Here is a 21,701-nt window from a genome sequence, read left to right as displayed (position 1 = left end):
CTTGTAGTGGTGCACAGCAGGCTTGTAGTGGTGCACAGCAGGCTTGTAGTGGTGCACAGTGTGCTTGTAGTGGTGCACAGCAGGCTTGTAGTGGTGCACAGCAGGCTTGTAGTGGTGCACAGCAGGCTTGTAGTGGTGCACAGCAGGCTTGTAGTGGTGCACAGCAGGCTTGTAGTGGTGCACAGCAGGCTTGTAGTGGTGCACAGTGTGCTTGTAGTGGTGGACAGCAGGCTTGTAGTGGTGCACAGCATGCTTGTAGTGGTGCACAGCAGGCTTGTAGTGGTGCACAGTTTGCTTGTAGTGGTGCACAGCAGGCTTGTAGTGGTGCACAGTGTGCTTGTAGTGGTGCACAGCAGGCTTGTAGTGGTGCACAGCAGGCTTGTAGTGGTGCACAGCAGGCTTGTAGTGGTGCACAGTGTGCTTGTAGTGGTGCACAGTGTGCTTGTAGTGGTGCACAGCAGGCTTGTAGTGGTGGACAGCAGGCTTGTAGTGGTGCACAGTGTGCTTGTAGTTGTGCACAGCAGGCTTGTAGTGGTGCACAGCAGGCTTGTAGTGGTGCACAGTGTGCTTGTAGTGGTGCACAGTGTGCTTGTAGTGGTGCACAGCAGGCTTGTAGTGGTGGACAGCAGGCTTGTAGTGGTGCACAGTGTGCTTGTAGTGGTGCACGGTGTGCTTGTAGTGGTGCACAGTGTGCTTGTAGTGGTGCACAGCAGGCTTGTAGTGGTGCACAGCAGGCTTGTAGTGGTGCACAGCAGGCTTGTAGTGGTGCACAGCAGGCTTGTAGTGGTGCACAGTGTGCTTGTAGTGGTGCACAGCATGCTTGTAGTGGTGCACAGCATGCTTGTAGTGGTGCACAGCAGGCTTGTAGTGGTGCACAGTGTGCTTGTAGTGGTGCACGGTGTGCTTGTAGTGGTGCACAGTGTGCTTGTAGTGGTGCACAGTGTGCTTGTAGTGGGGCAGGGAAGGCTTGTAGTGGTGCACAGCAGGCTTGTAGTGGTGCACAGCAGGCTTGTAGTGGTGCACAGTGTGCTTGTAGTGGTGCACAGCAGGCTTGTAGTGGTGCACAGCAGGCTTGTAGTGGTGCACAGCAGGCTTGTAGTGGTGCACAGCAGGCTTGTAGTGGTGCACAGCAGGCTTGTAGTGGTGCACAGTGTGCTTGTAGTGGTGGACAGCAGGCTTGTAGTGGTGCACAGCATGCTTGTAGTGGTGCACAGCAGGCTTGTAGTGGTGCACAGCAGGCTTGTAGTGGTGCACAGTGTGCTTGTAGTGGTGCACAGTGTGCTTGTAGTGGTGCACAGCAGGCTTGTAGTGGTGGACAGCAGGCTTGTAGTGGTGCACAGTGTGCTTGTAGTGGTGCACGGTGTGCTTGTAGTGGTGCACAGTGTGCTTGTAGTGGTGCACAGCAGGCTTGTAGTGGTGCACAGCAGGCTTGTAGTGGTGCACAGCAGGCTTGTAGTGGTGCACAGCAGGCTTGTAGTGGTGCACAGCAGGCTTGTAGTGGTGCACAGTGTGCTTGTAGTGGTGCACAGTGTGCTTGTAGTGGTGCACAGCAGGCTTGTAGTGGTGCACAGCAGGCTTGTAGTGGTGCACAGCAGGCTTGTAGTGGTGCACAGCAGGCTTGTAGTGGTGCACAGCAGGCTTGTAGTGGTGCACAGTGTGCTTGTAGTGGTGCACATCAGGCTTGTAGTGGTGCACAGTGTGCTTGTAGTGGTGCACAGTGTGCTTGTAGTGGTGCACAGTGTGCTTGTAGTGGTGCACAGTGTGCTTGTAGTGGTGCACAGTGTGCTTGTGGTGCACAGCAGGCTTGTAGTGGTGCACAGCAGGCTTGTAGTGGGGAAACAGTGTGCTTGTAGTGGTGCACAGTGTGCTTGTAGTGGTGCACAGTGTGCTTGTTGTGGTGCACAGTGTGCTTGTAGTGGTGCACAGTGTGCTTGTAGTGGTGCACAGTGTGCTTGTAGTGGTGCACAGTGTGCTTGTAGTGGGGCACAGCAGGCTTGTAGTGGTGCACAGCAGGCTTGTAGTGGTGCACAGTGTGCTTGTAGTGGTGCACAGTGTGCTTGTAGTGGTGCACAGTGTGCTTGTAGTGGGGCACAGCAGGCTTGTAGTGGTGCACAGTGTGCTTGTAGTGGTGCACAGTGTGCTTGTAGTGGTGCACAGTGTGCTTGTAGTGGTGCACAGCAGGGCACTCACATGAGAGGCAGGGGCCTTAACCTCAAGACTACTGAGACACACTTTTATATTAGCCCCAGACCCTAACCTTAACCACACTGTTACCTTAAACTACCTATAACCGTTGAACCCTAACCCTAACCTCAACCCTAACTTCATATTAACTGTAATCATCATACATCTGTGTATCAAGGTGGGTTGGTGTCTTAGTCTACTGGTGAGAGCAGTTGTTGGTTCAACTCACGGTCACGGATTGTTTTGGACTTTTGCAGATACAAAACGTAAATATATTACTTATATAAGACGTAAATATATTACTCATGGCTATAACATAATGTACATTATGGCCATTTCTTCCTGTGGCCAATTAGTACTTTATGTATTAGGTTTTCTGACGAGACTGTGTTGCTGACAGTAGAGATAAATAAATAAAAGGCGGAGGAGACGTGGCCTGGAAGTTCCAACGTCAGCATTCTTTAAAAAGAAATTGTATCCACTTTTTCCCCTCCTGTTTTTCTGTGTTTTTTCTCCCATCCCAATTTAGTCGTCATTCCAATTCCCCCCTCCCCTCCTGGTCGTTGCTTGCATGTGCCCCCCACTGGTCGGTCTAGGGAGGGTTGATAGATACTATCACATGTCCCCTCCGATACATGCGGAGTCAGCCAGACACTTCTTTTCACCTGCCAGCGCGGACTCTCATTGGTGAGGTGTAACGTGTGGGAGGCTCACACTACCCTCACCATCTCCCTTCCTCGCTGTGCAGGCGCCCTGACCGACCTGTAGGAGTCGCTGTTTACAACAACCAGATTACCACCCACCGGCTTCCCTCCCGCTGACTCTGCCAATTGAGCCAGTATGACGGCCTGCCAAGCCGGAGGCAACGCTGACAGCCAGATTCGATACCAGTGTCTCTCGCGTTGGTGACGAGCGCTTAGTCCACTGCGCCACCCAGCCGCCTGTCAGCATTCTTTTTTCATGGAAAACCAGTCTATGGAAAGACCTCAACATCAGAGGGAAACAAACACCCTCACCAAGGCCAAGGGACCTAGCATTAGGTCTGTGTGGTATGTGTTGGTTAAAATATCCCCATTTAATGGTAATTCAGTTGAATTGCATCCCCACACTGTGCATTCAATGTGCAGAGCACTCCTCCATCACATGTACAGGTAATTGCCAGCATCGCATTTAATGGGAATTCAGTATTGCAACGCTCTACTGTTACGATTAGACATGACGGTGAAGAAGATAACCCACGAGTAGGACCTGGGACTGGAATCCCCTCAGCAGCAGGACCCTGCACCGGACCCCGAACAGGAGGCTCTGCGGCGGCAGGGCGATTGGAACAGGGGAGGGGGGGGGTGGAGAAGATAACCCAGGGGTAGGACCTGGGACTGGGATCTTCTCTGCAGTGAGATCCTGCATAGGACCCCGAACTGGAGGCTCCACAGCGGCAGGACCCGGCGGAGGACTGCGGTCCGGAGGCTTCTCAGCGGCGAGACCCGTCGTAGGACCTGATGTAGGACCCCCGACTGGGGTCCTTCCGGCCGTGTGATCTGGCGTCGCCCTCTGGGCAGATGACACGCCGGTGACGTGGGACCTGAGGTAGTCCCAGAGCGAGGGATCACTTTCAGGAACCTCCTCGGGAGGAAGAGACCCTGACCAGGGCGGTGAAGGGGACCTGTAGTCTCTTGAACCCCTTCTCCCTCTGGGGCTGTGGCGTCGGGATCCGCGTCCCTTCCCAGACGTTCCCCATGCGGACCAGGCGACTTCCCTCCCAAGGGTTTGGAGCCGAAGAGGCAGCGGGAATGGCACCCATGATCGAGGCACCCAGAACCATCAGCGCAGCTGGGTTGGCAGTAGGGATGTCCCGATCGCCTTTTTTTGCTTCCGATCCGATCCCGAGCATGTGATTTTAAATATCTATCGATCCGATCGTTTCCGATCCGATCTTTCACATTAGTAATCAATTTTGACGCATTTTTGTCCGAAACTGGCAGAGCGAGACAAGCCCATCTGTTGCCTATAATAGTCCGGGGCGCGAGAGCGGAGGCTTTTGTTATTACATTCACCCTGAGAAATGTGCTTCTTATGTGCATATGAGAAATATTAAAAGTTTCAATATATGTTTGCACATTAGTATACATTCAGTGTTCGACTTACGTAATGGTCCATTCTGGTCTGAAACGCCGACGATAAACCTCAGTCACGTAACGTTATCCTCCAGGTGAAAATTTAGTCTGAAAACTTCGCCTCCAGCCTGCTGCTTCATGAGTTTTTCCTCCACGCGGAATCTCCTCCTTGCAAACATTGCAACTGGCTTGACTTTCTATTTTAAAATGCTTAGTTCCAAACCTCTGACATTAAGTCTAGCTGCTCAAGTCAGTGGATATTAACCGTGTTTCGGGAGCGACGTGTTGTTGTTGTGGTCGCGTGTAGCATGTAGCGTCTAAATTAAAGGGAATGTTTGTTGCAACGGTGAAAATTAAAGGGGAATGTGTTTGTTGTGGATAATTATTCTGCTCTGTGTGACAATAAATACATTAATGATGATATATTATATGTAATTTAAAACCAAAACTAAGGCCTCCGTATGAGTTTAAGACGTGGACATGGTCATGTTTGTTGAATAAAATTTTTCTTCTTTTGACTGCCGATTTTTATTATTATTTTTTCCCGATCCCCGATACTCTGAAAAGCACGTGATCGACGCCGATTCCGATCACGTGATCGGATCGGGACATCCCTAGTTGGCAGCTCCGTCTCTCCTCTTATCTGCTGGGTTGTGGTTTGGTCATGTCATTCTGTTACGATTAGACATGACGGTGGTGGACAGAGTAAAACCCAAGCGCAGACCAGCAGAGGATAGACAGGAGGCAGGTGTTGAATCTTGAAATATGAGCACTGTTCCTTTAATGTAGGTATGAGTGGCTCAAAAACAAAGAGAGAGGGCAAGTCTCCAAATGTGCTAAATAAATGCCCTACAAATCATAAACACAATAAATAATAATATCCTGTGTGACAAGGAGCGATAAAGACTTCCACAAAACAAGTTATGCTACTTACAAAAGTGTTCAGCGAACAGCTGACAAACACACGAGCAAAACACGACTGGAACCAGGGAACACAGATTAATGACGCGACAGGGAAGATAGGAAGTAACAGGCATATATACAGACACTGATTGACACAGGAGGGTAATTAGGTGATTAGACTCAGCTGGGGAAACAGAGTGACACATAACATTACCAAGTTGAAATATAAATACACACAAACACAACACTGACCAGATCACAAAACCAACACAGATAGGGAAGACATTTAGACCAGGGAGTGTAACATCACAGATAAGACAGACATCAAATGTACAGACAACAGATTGATAAGGACCACATGAAACACATTAATAAATAAACACAAGAGCTGCGCCACCTGAATTAGTCCACCGGCTGGCGCAGCAACCTGGGGGGCGTTACACTCTACCTTTGAATATTCCTGAAACTTCTGCAACCCTAGTGTGGATGAACACTTTTTTTGTGTCGTGACTCCGTTTTTTGTCTGCCGCTTCCCGGCTTGCTCAGAACCGGGAGGCGGGCCAGAACACAGACTGCGCGACTCATGTGAGTAAGCTAATGGCACTGCATCAACTACACTACTGGTATTCCATATCACTTAATGGCCAAAACGATTGAACTATCCCTTTAACTAGGTAGTAATGACCTAGTAAAGCCAGTAGCCTGTAGACGACTCCTTTAACTGTAGTCTCACACAGCCAGACCTCTCTCCACACTGCGTTTAGCGCTGTGCCAGTGCAGTGAGAAAAAGCCTGTAAAAATAAATAAATAAACCAGCGAGTGGAAGGGGAGGTTGCCGACTGAAGTGGTGAACATTGTGAGTCAGACTAAATGGCCGCTTCTTTATATAGCGCTTTTATCCAAAGCGCTTTACAATTTGTTACTCACATTTTACCCATTCACTCACACATTCACACACAGACGGCGGAGGCAACCATGCAAGGTGCCAACCTGCTCATCGGGAGCAATTAGGGGTTAAGTGTCTTGTCAAGGACACATCGACACGCTGCCCGGAAGGAGCGGGAATCGAACCAGGAACCTCCGGATTGCCAGACGACTGCTCTACCTCCCGAGCCACTGTCGCCCCCTAGACTAGTCCTAACCTTGTATATATATATAATTTTTTTTTTGTCAAACCTTTAGGTCCAAAGATTAACAGCACCAACTTAGCCAAGATCAATTTAGTTCTACCTTTGTGTGATATTATGAATTTACCCGCAAAATGCGGATTCTTGAAAATCAATGTGATCACTTGTATTTCACTTGTGTACATTTTTACAGTGATGTTTGACCGACTTAATTAAACAAGAAGTGATGTGTTACTTGTGACCTTTGTGCACCAAAAGTGTTTGCTTCATGATAGGGAAGCGGTATTATTCACAAAACGCACATGATAAAGACATGAAATCTGACACACTAACATATATTGATGTGCCAATATCACACCAGTCGGCCAGATTGTGGCTAAATGACATCTTCATCCTGTCACTAGCCCAGGAAGTCATCTTGCGTGTTTCTAAACCATCGTGCCAGTGCCGACACAGTCCTCAACAGCGAGTCTCAATGACTTCTGCCCTGTTGCACTCAAGAGGCTGGTGCTGGCTCACCTCATATGGCCTCTCCCACTCACATGAATACCAATTTGCCTACCATGAGAACAGGAGCATGGAGGATGAAAGCAACACCCATGTGAAAATGCTGTTCATCAACTTTAGCTCAGCATTCAACACCACCGTCCCCTCCAAATTCAAACTTGGTGACCTGGCTTGTTGAAACCTCGACATCAACCCCTCCGTCTGCAACTGGATAGTTTACTTCCTAACCAACAGACATCAGTGTGTTTGATTATCTCAGCGCGTCCTCGCTCCGCCTGACCACCGGCATCTCACAGGGCTGTGTCCTGAGCCCTCTCCTCTACTCCCTCTTCATCCACAACTGCACTCCTGTACATGGCTCCAATACCATTACCAAGTGTGCAGCTGTCACCTTACTGAACTCTGCACCACGGTGACAGCACCCCCCCCCCCCCGACACCACCCACTGGAGCCCCTCCACCCCCACCCCCTCCCTCTCTTTCTGTTCACCACACACCACTCTACCTACTCCAGAACTCTGAACTCTGTTGACTATACTCAATCCATACTTATCTACAGCCTAGCTGTCTTACATTGTACTCATAACTATACCTTCATTATACCACTATATCCAAGTCCATATAACACTGTATGATAGCAATGTACAATAACATTGTACATGTACACACTGTATTGATCTATATCTGTATGTATATATCCATACTCAGGGCCGCCTGGGAGAAATGCGAGGCCCTGTGCGAGATTTAAACCCCTAAAAGGTAAATTTTTTTTTTTAAATGTCATACAGTCAACATATTCTTAAATAATAGCGCTGCCCGAGGCTGGGCATGATACAGTCAACATATAGCAAGAGAGAGAGCGAGAGAGATACAGTGTTATCGCTGCACAGTTGTGTGTGTTAGAAATAGAGAGATAGAGAGAGAGCATGTCTGTTTGTGTGTGTGTATTAGAGAGAGAGCATGTATATGTGTGTTAGAAAGAGAGAGAAATATATAGAGAGAGAGCATGTCATTTTGTGTGTTAGAGAGAGATATAGAGCATGTCTGTGTGTGTTAGAGAGAGAGAGAGAGAGAGAGAGAGAGAGAGAGAGAGAGAGAGAGAGAGAGAGAGCATGTCTGTGTGTGTGTGTGTGTGTTAGAGAGAGAGCATGTATGAGAGAGATAAGCAAAGATGAGCCCCTAAAGGATATTCAACTTTTAATGGAAGAACAGAAGGAAAAGATAACTTCACAAAGGCAACATGAATATACATAGATCCAAAAGGACAAAGATCAACACTTAAATCCAAAGAGAAGAGGGTCTATACCAGAGAAAACAAAGTAGCAAGGAGCCAATGGCCGACATCAGCTAAATAGGCTAACTGCAAATAGAGTAGCCAGGTACTGACACCAGGCCACACACAGCTGGCGGGACAAAAAGAAGCTATGGCCGGAGCCTTGTCATGGTGCAGGCCCGACTACATCTTCTGTCAAAGATGATGTCGTAGTCAGAGTGCCAGGGCCTGCTATTCTCACGGCTAATGTCAATGGTCGTAGCACAAGCTAACAGCTAACTCTAGGCTAACTGATAGCATCAAGCTAACGTTCCCAGCCGAGCGAAAACGAGCAGCTAACATCGTAGCTAAACAGCTAACTGGCTAACAGTTAGCTCAACCCGGCTATCGCTAACCACTAGCTAACGCAGAAGCAAGCTATGCGGCTACCACTGAAAAGCTGTACAACGTGAGAAAAGCAATACAGGCCAACACTTCAGACAGCCGCTGTGTTTTCCTCTTCTCATACGAAGAGAGAAGGGAAAAAGAAGGCAATACACGTCCCACTACAGAGTGGTGTTTACCATAGCGGTGCCGGCAACAAGTCCCTCGCGGACTATAGCCGACTTGAGCATGGAGATATTCTCATAATGAAACACCAAGCTCACCTCCCTCGCACCAGGTGCTGACACCAGGCCACACACCGTTAGCTACTACAACAGCTAGCCGGCCAGTTTGGCTCCCGAGAGAGAGAGAGAGAGATATCCATGGCGGGAATAGAATAGATTGCATTAAAAACTCACCAAACGTCCAAGAGGATGGAGACAACCGCATGGAGTTGACGAAGTTCATCTGCCGAACGACCGTCCTCTTCATCTTGGCATAACAATGCTGCACACGCTCTCTCTAGGTTAGCTAACGCTAGTTAGCCTTTAGCTAAGCTAGCTACTAGCCGACATCATCATGGCTATCCCGACTGAACCACACGTTAGCACTCAATATTATAACGTAGCTAAAGCTAACTAGCTGTCCCTGCCTTTAGCCGGGATGGCTAGCCTGACTGAACTGTCTAACATGCAACAACTTTCATCTTCAGTCCATCTGCCGAACGATGTCCTCTTCATCTTGGCTGGCATAACCTCCAATGCTGCATGCGCGAAATAGTCAGACGCTACCTTACCTGTAACCCCTCCCCTCATTGAAACCAATTCTGCTGCAGAGCCTCAGAGCTGCCTCCAATAGTGTATCTGCAGAGCCGCAGAGCCAGGAACAAGTCAGACACATTCTACAAACGTCTCTAATGTGAAATATATAAGCATATAAGCAAAACTAGATTTTAGGTCTGTGATGAAAAAGGGCCTCGCGGGAAGGGGGGCCTCGCAAAAAATAAAAAATAACTGACTGACTGACTGACTGACTGACTGACTGACTGACTGACTGACTGACTGACATTGTGGGTCTACTCTATGGAGGTGATTTGCATCTAAAAATGAAATACCACCCCTAGCGTTAAATCACGTGGCTGGTTATAACCAGTGTTGTAGTGCTATTTTTAGAAGTGGGGGAGCGCACCTACTGTCTAACTGTGATTATAGAGTGTAGAGAGTGAGCATTGAACGATCATGTGAAAGAATAGGGAGACGCACCGCTTGATGGGATGAGGGGGGAGGGGTGGGGGGCGAAGGGTCTGTCCTCAAAATAGAACCAATCACTGGAGCAGAAGTCCTACCCCAGGGACACACTGTAGCATCTGAAGCATGCATCCTTTTTGCTGTACATAAAATACTGTAACCATACCGATTATATGATTGATTTTATATGATTGCAACATTTACATAGCAAATGTTTGCTATAAGTTAATGGTAATCATATTTGGGAAATCAATTCATAAACAGCTCAAATACTTCCAGAGATACAGCAAAAGAGAAGAAGAGAGATATGGGATATGAGATATATATATAGGGGGATATGAGAGAGCTAGAGAGAGGGGGGGGGCGAGATGAGGGAGAGAGAGAGAATAAAGACAACACAGTCACAAACAGCGAAGCAGCTAATTCACGAGAGGTATTATAATAGGCATTCACGTGGTGCTATTATGTTAACATAATGGTGGACATAATGGGGTGTGTAATGTCAGCGTCAGGACTCAGGAGGCTATTTATCATAGGATAGCTCTTAAGGACATGCTATGATGGCTTTATTACGCAGGTGAGCATGCTAATGTATACAGTTGACGGGAAGGAGGTGATCTTACTTGTCACCTCGTCTTGGGGGGAGGAGGGGGAGGGGGTACCGACCAGTGCGACCACCCCGGTTCATCTCTTTAACAGAATACCCCGCGGTAGAAGAGCAGGTGCATGAGGTAGATCATATCTCAGCATACAGGAGCAGAGAGCTGTGATTGCCCTGGAGCGCAGAGGCGCGATAGTGGATCTCCACTCATCTCAGCGCTGCTCACACTCTGCCTGTACGACCTGCACAGAGCAGCATCTTCTCTCATCCTAGTCTCTCAGCTAAAGTTCAACTTTTCCTCGGGAGAGCTGACGGTGTTCAGCAGCATCGAGTCTGACACGAGGAGCAATTCAGTCAAGACGACTCTGATTCGGAGTGGACGGAGTCACACGAAAAAGACACATTTGCGGGATATATTTAGGGTGGCGTTATTTAATTGCAGACATTGAAATGTTTTAAGAATTGTTCCAATAACGGGGCACCGTCATCAGATCATTTTTGTGCATGCAGTCTGTAGCACTGGCAGCACTGGCATTATTTCCGTGAGAACAGCGGGAGGGATAGAAACTGGGATCCTATTTTTAGAAACAACATTGCGGTACAGATATCAAACCTGTTCCTAAACGGTGTGATTATGAAAATCTGTTATGGTGCTGTAAGCTTCACTCGATCAGGACCCTTCACTCGCACGGAGATGGAATATCCTTTCCTCAAAGTGATTCCTAATCATGGATGCTCGCTTTAACAATCTCCAGAGAAGCGACCTGGAAGACAGCTAACTTTTTTTTCCAGAGTGATTTTGTCCTGCAACAGAGGTCGCGATTCTTCGGAGACTTTGTGTAGTCTCTTGTCACACACTCCTGCACAGCTGCCACATCTGCGCCTGCACGGCACAGCTTGCAAACATGTTTGACAAGTGGAACACCGTCCAACTTTCTGCTTACAGGAGTGTGCTTGTGTCATTTTATAGTTGTATCAATCCAAAAGAACATTGCATTTTTTGAGATATAAATGAAAATTAGGCTATATTGTGAACGACCGTGGCCGAAACACCTATAGCCATCAAGAGACAGCTCATCTTTTTTTTGCCCCACTAACGAGTGGACCTGATTTCGTCGGCTCTTATGGGAATTAAGCACTCCTCCCGCTGCATGCTCCTCAGGAGAAAGATGGCGGAGTCTGAGAGCAATGAGGTAGGTCTGAGAAACGCTTTTGTATTTACTCCACTAAAAACAACGTCGGATTTTACATTTGGCCACACGATCTAGAAAGCCTATTTGAAGTATTGACAAGTTGCATCTCTTAATGGATTTAAGATAAGATGCATCGAGAGGTCACAACCGTAATTGTAAGTCAGGCTACGGTCAGACTAGACTTCCCGATATACACTAGACTGCATTAAGTCTATATTCAATGTAAATGGTCGTGGAGTAAGGCTACACCACTGACTTGGCAGTGCACCTATAGGCTAATTATTTTCAGCATGGTCTTATTGATCTGGTTGTCGTGTTAATTTAGTCTATTCGACTTCTGGCCATAGGTAGCCAACTGTAGGCCACTACAACGGGACGGAGCTGCTGTGAATACTACCATGTGTGCGCTGTCCATGGTGCTGCTGTGAGCAATTCCGTGTGTGCGCTGTCCATGGTGCTGCAGCACCCTGCAGATTCGACTGCCTGTACTTCCCCAGAGTTGAAGGGTCCCTCTGAATGCAGATTGGTGAATTGTAGGACACAGTCCTGCAACGGGGACTTGATAGCCAGCCGAGTAACAGCTGTTTTCAAGATTATAAGCATATAGATAGTAGCTTGCTTTATATGTTTTGCCACTTAAAGGGGAACACCACCCACGTTAATAATGCCAATGTTATTTCCATGGCATATAGGAAAGTTCAAGCAATATGCATGAACAGGAGCTTCTCTCTCTCTCTCTCTCTCTCTCTCCCAATGCCTTAAACCAGAGAAGTAGAAACTAACCTGTGACCAGGTATTGAGTCTGGAGGTGTTCCATAGACACTGCATGGGAGAGTGATGCTTGGCCCCACTGAAGACTACTTGCACCCAGATGAGCTTTGTTCTCCAGCAGTTATGAAACAGAAAACGTACCCACACACTCAACCCCCCCCCCCCCCCCCCCCCCCAATGGGTGCCCTCAGTGTCATCTTTACCATGTATCCCAATTCACCATCTGGAGCAACAAATTGGACTTTAGCACTCTCGTTTTTGCTTTTGGGAGAGTCGTTTGTGTTCAGTGATATTCTTCTCATTGTTACATCCGGTGTATAGTTTCCCTTTGAATTCATTTAGGCAAATAACAATCTCTGGGTTTTGTATAATATGTCATACAGAATAAAACTATAACATGGTGAAATAGGAACCCTAGCATTGTATCTAAAAGTTTGTCCTCTCTGTTATAACACAATGTTTGCAGATTCACCCCACGAATGCCGCATAGCATCTTTATACATTATTCAACAACAAAGTTCACTTAGTGCCAGTTTACACTCCAAAATCCCATTCATTCTCATTAGGTTTGAGGTCACGCTGGCTTCTGATACATTGTTACAGGACCCTGTATGGATCTTCCTCATGTCTGCAGTGTTAGAACGCAGGACTATCCCTGAGGCGCCCGAGTGGCGTGATGGCACCCAACCAAATGTTTAGTGGTCCTCTTTCCCCCCTGCTAAAGTGGGCTCTTTCTGTAATGTGTATAATTGCGGTAAGATATGGAATTGCTTCTCATATTTCATAATAAGGCCTTCCCCACAGTAGAACTAACTAGGCTATTTCCCAAACATGTTGTTAGAATGTGTACTGGAACACCAAATAATGGATCCTGAAAGTAAACATCCACTATAATACAGAACAGATATGGTATTCAGGCTGCCAGTTGCCCCTATTATGAAGACCATTTGACAGACTGTGTATTGTATTTTCTGTTATGGGTGGTACCAATAGGAAACTATCATTAGACATTGGGCTGTGTTTTGTTATGGGTGGTACCAATAGGAAACTATCATTAGGCATTGTGCTGTGTTTTGTTATGGGTGGTACCAATAGGAAACTATCATTAGGCATTGTGCTGTGTTTTTCTTATAGGTATTACCAATTGAATGGACAACTATCATTAGGCATTGTGCTGTGTTCTGTTATGGGTGGTACCAATAGACAACTATCATTTTCCCCTATTGTTAGGTTTTAGTGAGTTTTCCCTTACCTTCGCGTGGGGTATGTCTGGGAGTGCTTGCATTCATTCATTCATTTATTTGCATTTATTTTAAATGTGTTGGACCTCATGGTGTTCTTGTTTGATTTATTCTTGACTTATTGTTATGTTTCTTCTTGACTTGTTTAAAGAAGACGTGTCCGGCCCATGGGGATATTAACGTGTGTTGTCGGGCCTTACAAATAAATTTGATTTGATTTGATTAGGCATTGTGCTGTGTTTTGTTATGGGTAGTACCAATATGAAACTATCATTAGACATTGGGCTGTGTTTTGTTAAAGGTGGTACCATAAAGGAAACTATCATTAGGTATTTGACTGTGTTTTGTTATGGGTAGTACCAAATAGTAAACTATCATCAGGCAATGGGCTGTGTTTTGTTTCACCCATTTATCAGCTTGTATTGGAGTCGCATGCATTTTCAGTTTGTTTTCTGTAATGTTTTTACATTCAACTGGCAGTTTGGTATTCAAATTCATATATATATATATTTCTTTATTCATTCTGACAGCCATAGTGGGTATGTATGTATGAGATGATTTTAGCTCAAGCTATACTGAACATGCATGGGCAACTTTCTTTAGAGGGGTAGAAATGAGAGGAACAAGGTTCTAATCTGTGAAGTCACCAAGAGACTAACCAGGAGCGGTTGTCTGGACTTTGTGAGGCTTGGGGTGATAGTGGCTCAGGAGGTCATCTGTTAATCGGATGGTTCTCGTTTAGATTCCAGCTCCTCCTCCCAGCAGCATGTTGAAGTGTCCTTGAGCAAGACACTTAACCCCTAACTGCCCCCAATGAGCAGGGTGGCACCTTTCATGGTTGCCTCCGCCGTTGGTGTGTGAATGAATGGGTGAATGTGAGGCATACGTTATAAAGCGCTTTTGATAAAAGTGAGTGATAAATGCAGTCTATCTATATAAATGCAGTTAATTTGTTTCTAGGGATGCACCGATGTTACCTTTTTCTCTTGAGTCCTAAACTGTCAGTTACCAATATCCAATACCAGTATCGGCCCTACTTGTTTCATTGTAGTGCTTGAGTGGTGAACCAGAATGTGCCCACACACACACCCATTACATCTTTATTGGAATGGTCACAAAGTGTGTCTCTTAATTGCTCTCAGGGGACTGGGAGCAACATCAGGTTATTTGGGGGCGATGGTGCGACGGTAGCTTGGGAGGTAGAACAGTCGTCTGGTAATCCGGAGTGTGAATGTGTGAGTGAATGGGTCAAATGTGAGGAACAATTGTAAAGCGTTTTGGATAAGTGCTATATAAATGCACCATTTACCTTTTTTTTTAAGCTGCGACCAGCAGCTTTATAGGTCGCTCTGTTGATTGGTCTGTCAGTTCGTCGGCGACGGTCGGTACTACACTACATAAGGTTAACTCTTTTACTACCACAATACAGAAGGTTCTGTTTCGTTATGGCTTCGCTCAGCACCAGTTGCACTGTACTTCACTTCGTGCACGAGCACTGAATAAAAAATTCCACCATGTACCTTTACATCCCAACATTCGTCTGGCCACACCCCCATCCGCTTACCTTCATAAGCAGGTGTGTGGTCACCTACTCGCCTCCTTCTTCACTTTCACCACAAGGAAGTGCCTGCGGTCAGATCCCCACTTGACGAGGTTGTTAGTAGAAGAAAGTTGGAAAACAAAAGAAGATACGTTGACATCATATCTTTATTTTCTCTCTCACTATTTCGAGAAAATACGGCGATATTGTCTTCGTTACTGGCGGCCTTTTCGTATTAGGAGCTCACGCCGCTGACATGCTCCCCAGCTACAGTCCTCCTTGCTGCGGCTGGATGGGGTTGCCCTCCGGCCACACAGCTGGACTGTGGGAAGCACCGACTGTTGTGAGAAGCGGTTGTTTCCAGGTTGGGTACGTACTGTTTTGCTTGCAAGCTCTGGTTGTTGTTGATGCCGTCGGGGTTAGCTGACAATTTACGAAACGCCGACTCCAGATTGGGGTCCTCTACTCGGCTTAAACGGCGGTCAGAGGATCTTGGTCTGATGCCCATGATGGTCAATCTAGTGGGCCGCGACCAGGTCCTGGTGTACCCAGGATTCTCGAGCGGATGCTTCTCTGTCCCGTGCAGGCCCCATCTTTCATATACAAATGAAAGTATACCCTAACGAGGAAATGTGGGCATAGGATCTTCTTTATCGGGAGTTCCATGCTCAAAGTCGGCTGCAGCCCGAAATGGGAACTGTGCTGGCCCCGCTATATGTCTGGATCACCGTTGAAAACTGTGTTCTGACTATCTTTTTCTTTTCCCTCTTAGGGGAGGGACTTTGACAGCGGCCTGTCTGAAGTGTGGCTTGTTATGTCGTTGTGTACAGTTCAGGTGATAGCTGCTTAGCTTGCGTGCTAGTTGTGGACTACTGTGTTAGCCAGTCAGCTGTTAGCTGCGACGCTAGCCCGCTGTGTTACCAGGCTAGTAAACGTTAGCTTGTTGCTATCAGTCGGATAGCTGCTTAGCTGGCGTGCTAGTTGTGGCCTACTGTGTTAGCCAGTCAGCTGTTAGCTGCGGCGTTAGCTCGCTGTGTTTACCAGGCTAGTAAACGTTAGCTTGTTGCTATCAGTCAAACGGATGTTAGCTTAATTCTACACTCTTGAACGTTTTCTATGACTATAACATGCCTTAAACACTCTGACTACGACGTCATCTTTGACAGAGGATGTTAGTCGAACCTACACCGGAGCCCTGCCAGCGAGGACTGCGTCAACATGGAGAAACGTAGCGGCTGGGTGGCGCAGCGATGCTACCCTCGTCGCCGACACAAGAGATGCTGTGTTCATCTTCGGTGTCCCGTTAGCCAGATTGCAGTTCGCTTGGCCTGCGCTCAGGGTAGGAAGGTCCCGACCTGACTTTAAACACTTCTTCTTTCCTTCCCTTCTAAATGTTTTGTAATAACGATGTTTTCCAAAACGTGTGTTGCTGCAATACATTGAGGATACGACGCGTGTTGTGTGTGAAGTGTCTTGTCACTGGTATAGCTTCTCTCTCCATAGAAATCGGGTTGTTATTTACATGTGTAAAAATGATCTGGTTAGTTGTGATGAGAACATGTGTGTTCATGTAACGTGAACTCACAACTACTTAATTAACCTATAAAGCTATGCTTAGTGACATGTGATTGAGGAATGAATTATTTCTCAGCCTGTAATGACAATGAACAGAGTGTTCACATATTAACAGGGTTACCTGTTCAACTTGGTCGTATCAAGGGTAAGGAAGGAGGGGTGATCCCCCCGGTTTCCCTGGGGCTTCCCCACCCTCCTCTCAGACATGTTGTTTACAATATATTGGGTCACTGTCACTGTGTTTGTGGGGATACGATGTAACCCTTAGCTTAATTGCTGGGGTTGTGCTTTCCAATTGAGAAACTATATTTTCCTAAAGAAAAGATTGTTTGGTCACTTATCATGTGTGCTTAGCAAGGCCTGTGGCCAATACATAATCGAGGATTCTGTATTCTCTCGTTATGAAAAACGGCGTTCCTCTGTAGCAAGAGTGTACTTTTGCCATTTTTTGTTGTGATGAAGGGTTGTGTGTGTTTTGTGATCTACAACTGGGTTAGGTTTGGCCACAGAAGCACATGTGTAAGTCTGGTACCGGGGCTCTTAAAGGGGGCCCTCTCTATTCTGTGTTTTTTCCTTAGTAAAAATCAGATAGCAGGTTAGCACATGAGCTATATGAAGCTGTTAGATACTTCATGTAGCAGACTATGACTGTCATGCTCTATTTTGTCATTACATCGTATCATGGGTGTGGGGTCGTAAAGGGGTGAACTGGTAATCCTTTCCTCCCCTTTTCTGATTGGTCAGGGGTTAAAACCTCCTGTCATTCAAGGTTCCTGTCACGTTGCTGTTCGGCACGTTACAGGGTAAGAGGGGGGGGGGGGGTTTCCTGGTCCCACGCCCTGGAAGATTGGGCGTGTGCACCGCAGAAATTCCCCCGCCATAGAGTATGTCACTGTGCGCGTCTCTGTTGGTAAGACTTCCGTGAGTTGTTCAGGTCCATGTTATGGATCTGTTTCAGGGAGTTGTCAGAGCTCCTCCTCACGAAGCTCCTCCTCGGGCCTTCTGTGAGTTCGGACTCTCCTTCCCTGTGAGGGAGCCTCCTCAGAGTTCAGAGCCTCTTCCTCAGATTGTCAAGGTGAGTAGAACTTCAAAAAGGAGTTCTGCTCTATTGTGTGTGTATTCGATTCAATTCGATTATTGAGTGTGTATTGGTTCAGTGCCTCCTCCTCGGAGAGCCCTAACCCAAATATTACATAGCTCAATGTTGCAATATATTCTTTTCAATCTATACAGCTCGCGTGGGAAGTCTCTCTGGGGATTTCCGTCTCCTCCCTATGGCGAGGGTGGTGGGATGTAAAAATGTAAAAAAGAATTACCCTCAGCTGCGTCACGTGGGATTCATGTCAGTCTGTGTTTCTTTCTTTTTTGAATAAAAAGAGGAAGGTACATGAAGCACGACGGCTCCGTGTCGTTCTCCCAGGCGACTTGGAGGAACAATGTTTGGTGTCTTGCTAGACTATCCATTGATGTGTTTGGGTCTCGACGCATACATAGTGCTGGCTCGGTATGTTTCTGTTAAAGAATCACGCAGGGGCTAAGTGCGCCTTGGTTGCTTGGTAAAACAGTGTTTTTATAGGGCAACTGGGATGGAGTTTTGTCTCTTCCGAGCGCCAGTTTACTAGGTTGTCTCGATGAATTCTCGTTCATATCTGGGGGATGTTAACGGAATAGATCAGAACATAGGTAGAGGGGTCTCACGCCCTTGGGGTGGGCCACTGAGCACGGTCCAAATGCGACCGTCTGGGTGGCGCCCTCTTTTCATGTTTTAGATCGACTCGCATACCTACCCCCTCTTCTGGAGTGGGCATGTCGGCGTGGTTAGGACACGGGACTGGTCTGGTCGCGCTGGTCCAGGTCAGTTAACCCGTTGTCCGCCGGGGATGCAGATCTGCTGTTCTGGTACCCTGAGGGACTTGTGCTTTTTTCGGGGGGAAAAATGCCGGGTCGGTCCGGGTGCCACAGGATTAGGCGTTATGGAGACCCTTTGTTGGGTACATGTTGTACTCTGCACTATCGTAATGGCTTACGGCCATACCAACCTGTACACGACAGATCTCGTCCGATCTCGGAAGCTAAGCAGGTTCGGTCCTGGTTAGTACTTGGTTGGGAGACCGCCTGGGAATACCAAGTGCGGTGTGCTTAGGGCTGGTTCTCCATTCTTTTCGCTCCTCTCTCACGCGTGGCGAAGAGGGGGCTGTTGGGGTGGTCTTGGACCTCCTCTGGTAACCCTGTGCTTCCCGTGCCGCCGGGCCCGGTCCGAAGTAAAGTTCTGTTGATACCGTAGGCCTTTGAAAACTGAAACACTTGTACTGCGGTATAGCCGGTGTATACCCGCAGGTGTGTTTTGGAGTTTTTTCTTGAGGGGTTATAGGATCAACCACCGTCTGTACCGAGAGGGTAGTTGATTCCCTGGTATGTTGGAGCAGAGTCAACTCCTGGGTTACCCGGTTGAGTGTGCCCCTGCACGTTCATGATGTCTGCCAATCATGTCAGCCTTCTCTGCCTCAACCCCTCTGGGTGGTTTTTTTTTAATGGAGGCTTTGTCATGGTGATCAACAACGCCAGCATACGCCCCTTCCGCCGGGGGGGGCTGTTTTCAGCTGAGTCCTTTGGCGCCTGTCTCGTCCGCAGTGCTCCAGGCTCAGGTTACAGCCTTTTGCCTGGTTTCCCCGGTGCGCTGCCTGCTTCCGTTGGTTAACTTTTTTTGAGTGCTTACGGCCATGCTGACTGCCTGTGTTTCAGAGTCAGTGTGCCAGGCGGTGTGCTATTGGGGGGAAAGGGCCCGCTCTTGGAGGGGCCTTATCCGAATACGCTGGCGATGTGGGGGGCGGTGTCACTAAGTGACCGCCTGGTGGGGTCTTGATGCCTGGTGTCATTGACCTCTCCGGGCCCCCTTTTTCCAGGGGATCCAGTCCCTTCGGTGGGTCTGGGTCTTCCTTCGCGCTCCGCTGCTACAGCCTTGCCACGGGGTTGGGTTGCTCTTGACCCCGTGATTTTGGGGGCAGTAACGAGGTTTGTTCCTTCCGTTCGTTCCCGGGTGGCATGCGGGTTGTGCGTGTGTGTAGTCGTGGGGTCAAGCCACGGTCTGCTCACCCTGTGCGTTGAGTTGCTTGAGTTCCTCTTCGCACGGTCGGATCCGTCTCCCTCCCATAAGCCTCCAATAGGGGGGGTATCCTCCATTAGGGAGGGTCGGGGGGCTCGGTCCTCCCCGGTCTGATGGTTGTGGGGGGCCTCAGCGGGGTACATTTGTCGGGCTATGGCTCCCGCTCAGCTCCTGTTGTGCAACTGGTGCTGAGCGAAGCCATAACGAAACAGAACGTAAGGTTATGTATATAACCAAGTTCTGTGAGTTATGGTGCGCTCAGCACCAGGACGCCGCTGCGGCCCTTGATCTCGCCTTATGGTGAAAGTTTGGGAAGGAGGCGAGTAGGTGACCACACACCTGCTTATGAAGGTAAGCGGATGGGGGTGTGGCCAGACGAATGTTGGGATGTAAAGGTACATGGTGGAATTTTTTATTCAGTGCTCATGCACGAAGTGAAGTACAGTGCAACTGGTGCTGAGCGCACCATAACTCACAGAACTTGGTTATATACATAACCTTACGTTAACTCTTTTACTACCACACTACAGAAGGTTAACTCTTTTACTACCACACGTGTTAGGTTAACCTTTCACTACCACACTACAGAAGGTTAACACTTTCACTACCACACTACAGAAGGTTAACCTCTTTCACTACCAGACTATAGAAGGTTAACCTTTCACTACCACACTACAGAAGGTTAACTATTTCACTACCACACTACAGAAGGTTAACTCTTTCACTACCACACTCTTAATTTCCGATATCAACCGATATATGCAGGGTTTCCCCCCCAAAAAACACAACATTATGCATACTTTCACAATAAATAAAATAATAATTTGTTCTTACTTTCTTGCCTGGGTAAATAAAGGTTAAATAAATGTAAAAAAAAAAATTATTTGAAAACCGATACCGATAATTTCCGATATTACATTTTAATGCCAATATCGGCTGATAATATCGGTAGGCCGATATTATCGGACATCCCTAATTTTGGACCAACTGAAGTTGATCAATGGATTTTTTATTTAGACAGATGAAGAGTGAGTTGCAGTAATCAAGTCTGGATGAAATCAAGGCGTGTACCATTTGTAGCCATTTCTAGTTTGTTGTGAGATATGATGGACCGAAGTTTTGACATGTTTGTCCAAATTCATGGCCTGTTCGAAAATGACCCCACGGTTTCTTAAATGGGGGCACACATTACCTTTAAAGGAACCCATGTGCGAGGCTTCTCTCGAGGCAATGCTTTCTGACGCTAGAATCAGTACCTCTATTTTTGCCGCGTTTAGCTGCAGGAAATTGCTACCCATCCAACTTTCCATGGCAGACAGGCAGTGCAGGATATTTAATTTCTCCACATTTTCAGGCTTGAGGAGAAATAGTGTATAGGATACATCTATCATAGTAATATTATACATGTCAAGAGTTAAGACAACAATAGTGTATAGGATACATCTACCATAGTAATATTTAACATTTCATAGAAAAGGCCTATGATCAATCTCCTCATTTAAACCAGGATATACGATTACATCAAGTCTAAACATCCAAAAGGTTTCCCTTTGAAGGAGTCTATAAACGATCTCCACCTCTGACAGACGCCTTCACCGAATCTAACCCTAGTGGACAAGGGTGGCGCAGTAGTCATTATGTGCTACAATATATACACTAATGAAGCCCACCATCAACTGAACCATCAATTACTACCAAGAACTTCAAACCGACCCTCTGTCCAGTATGAAATGTGACCTCACATCCCTGCTAAACAGGCCGATATGTGACCTCACAGCCCTGCTAAACAGAGCCAAAGATGCGACCTCACAGCCCTGCTAAACAGAGCCAAAGATGTGACCTCACAGCCCTGCTAAACAGAGCCAAAGATGTGACCTCACAGCCCTGCTAAACAGAGCCAAAGATGTGACCTCACAGCCCTGCTAAACAGAGCCAAAGATGCGACCTCACAGCCCTGCTA

The 21,701-nt window shown here is 47.3% G+C and overlaps 1 protein-coding gene across 5 annotated transcripts in view; it reads left to right on the top strand.

Moving 5' to 3' along the window:
- Positions 1-11,442: 11,442 nt before the first annotated feature.
- LOC311244632 (protein arginine N-methyltransferase 8-B) overlaps positions 11,443-21,701 on the top strand; it is a gene marked incomplete at both ends in the record, with an annotated part of 148,899 nt that continues 138,640 nt past the window's right edge. For all 5 annotated transcript variants that reach the window (XM_084334243.1, XM_084334242.1, XM_084334241.1 and 2 more), the window contains one exon: positions 11,443-11,511. In XM_084334243.1, coding sequence (XP_084190369.1) covers positions 11,443-11,511 — 69 coding nt within the window. The remainder of the gene's footprint in view (positions 11,512-21,701) is intronic.

Source organism: Notolepis coatsorum (genome assembly GCF_963971535.1).
Source record: "Notolepis coatsorum genome assembly, chromosome: 18".
In the NCBI taxonomy this organism is placed as follows: Eukaryota; Metazoa; Chordata; class Actinopteri; order Aulopiformes; family Paralepididae; genus Notolepis; species Notolepis coatsorum.
Note: the sequence above shows the minus strand (reverse complement) of the source record. Positions and strands in the feature narration are given on the sequence as shown.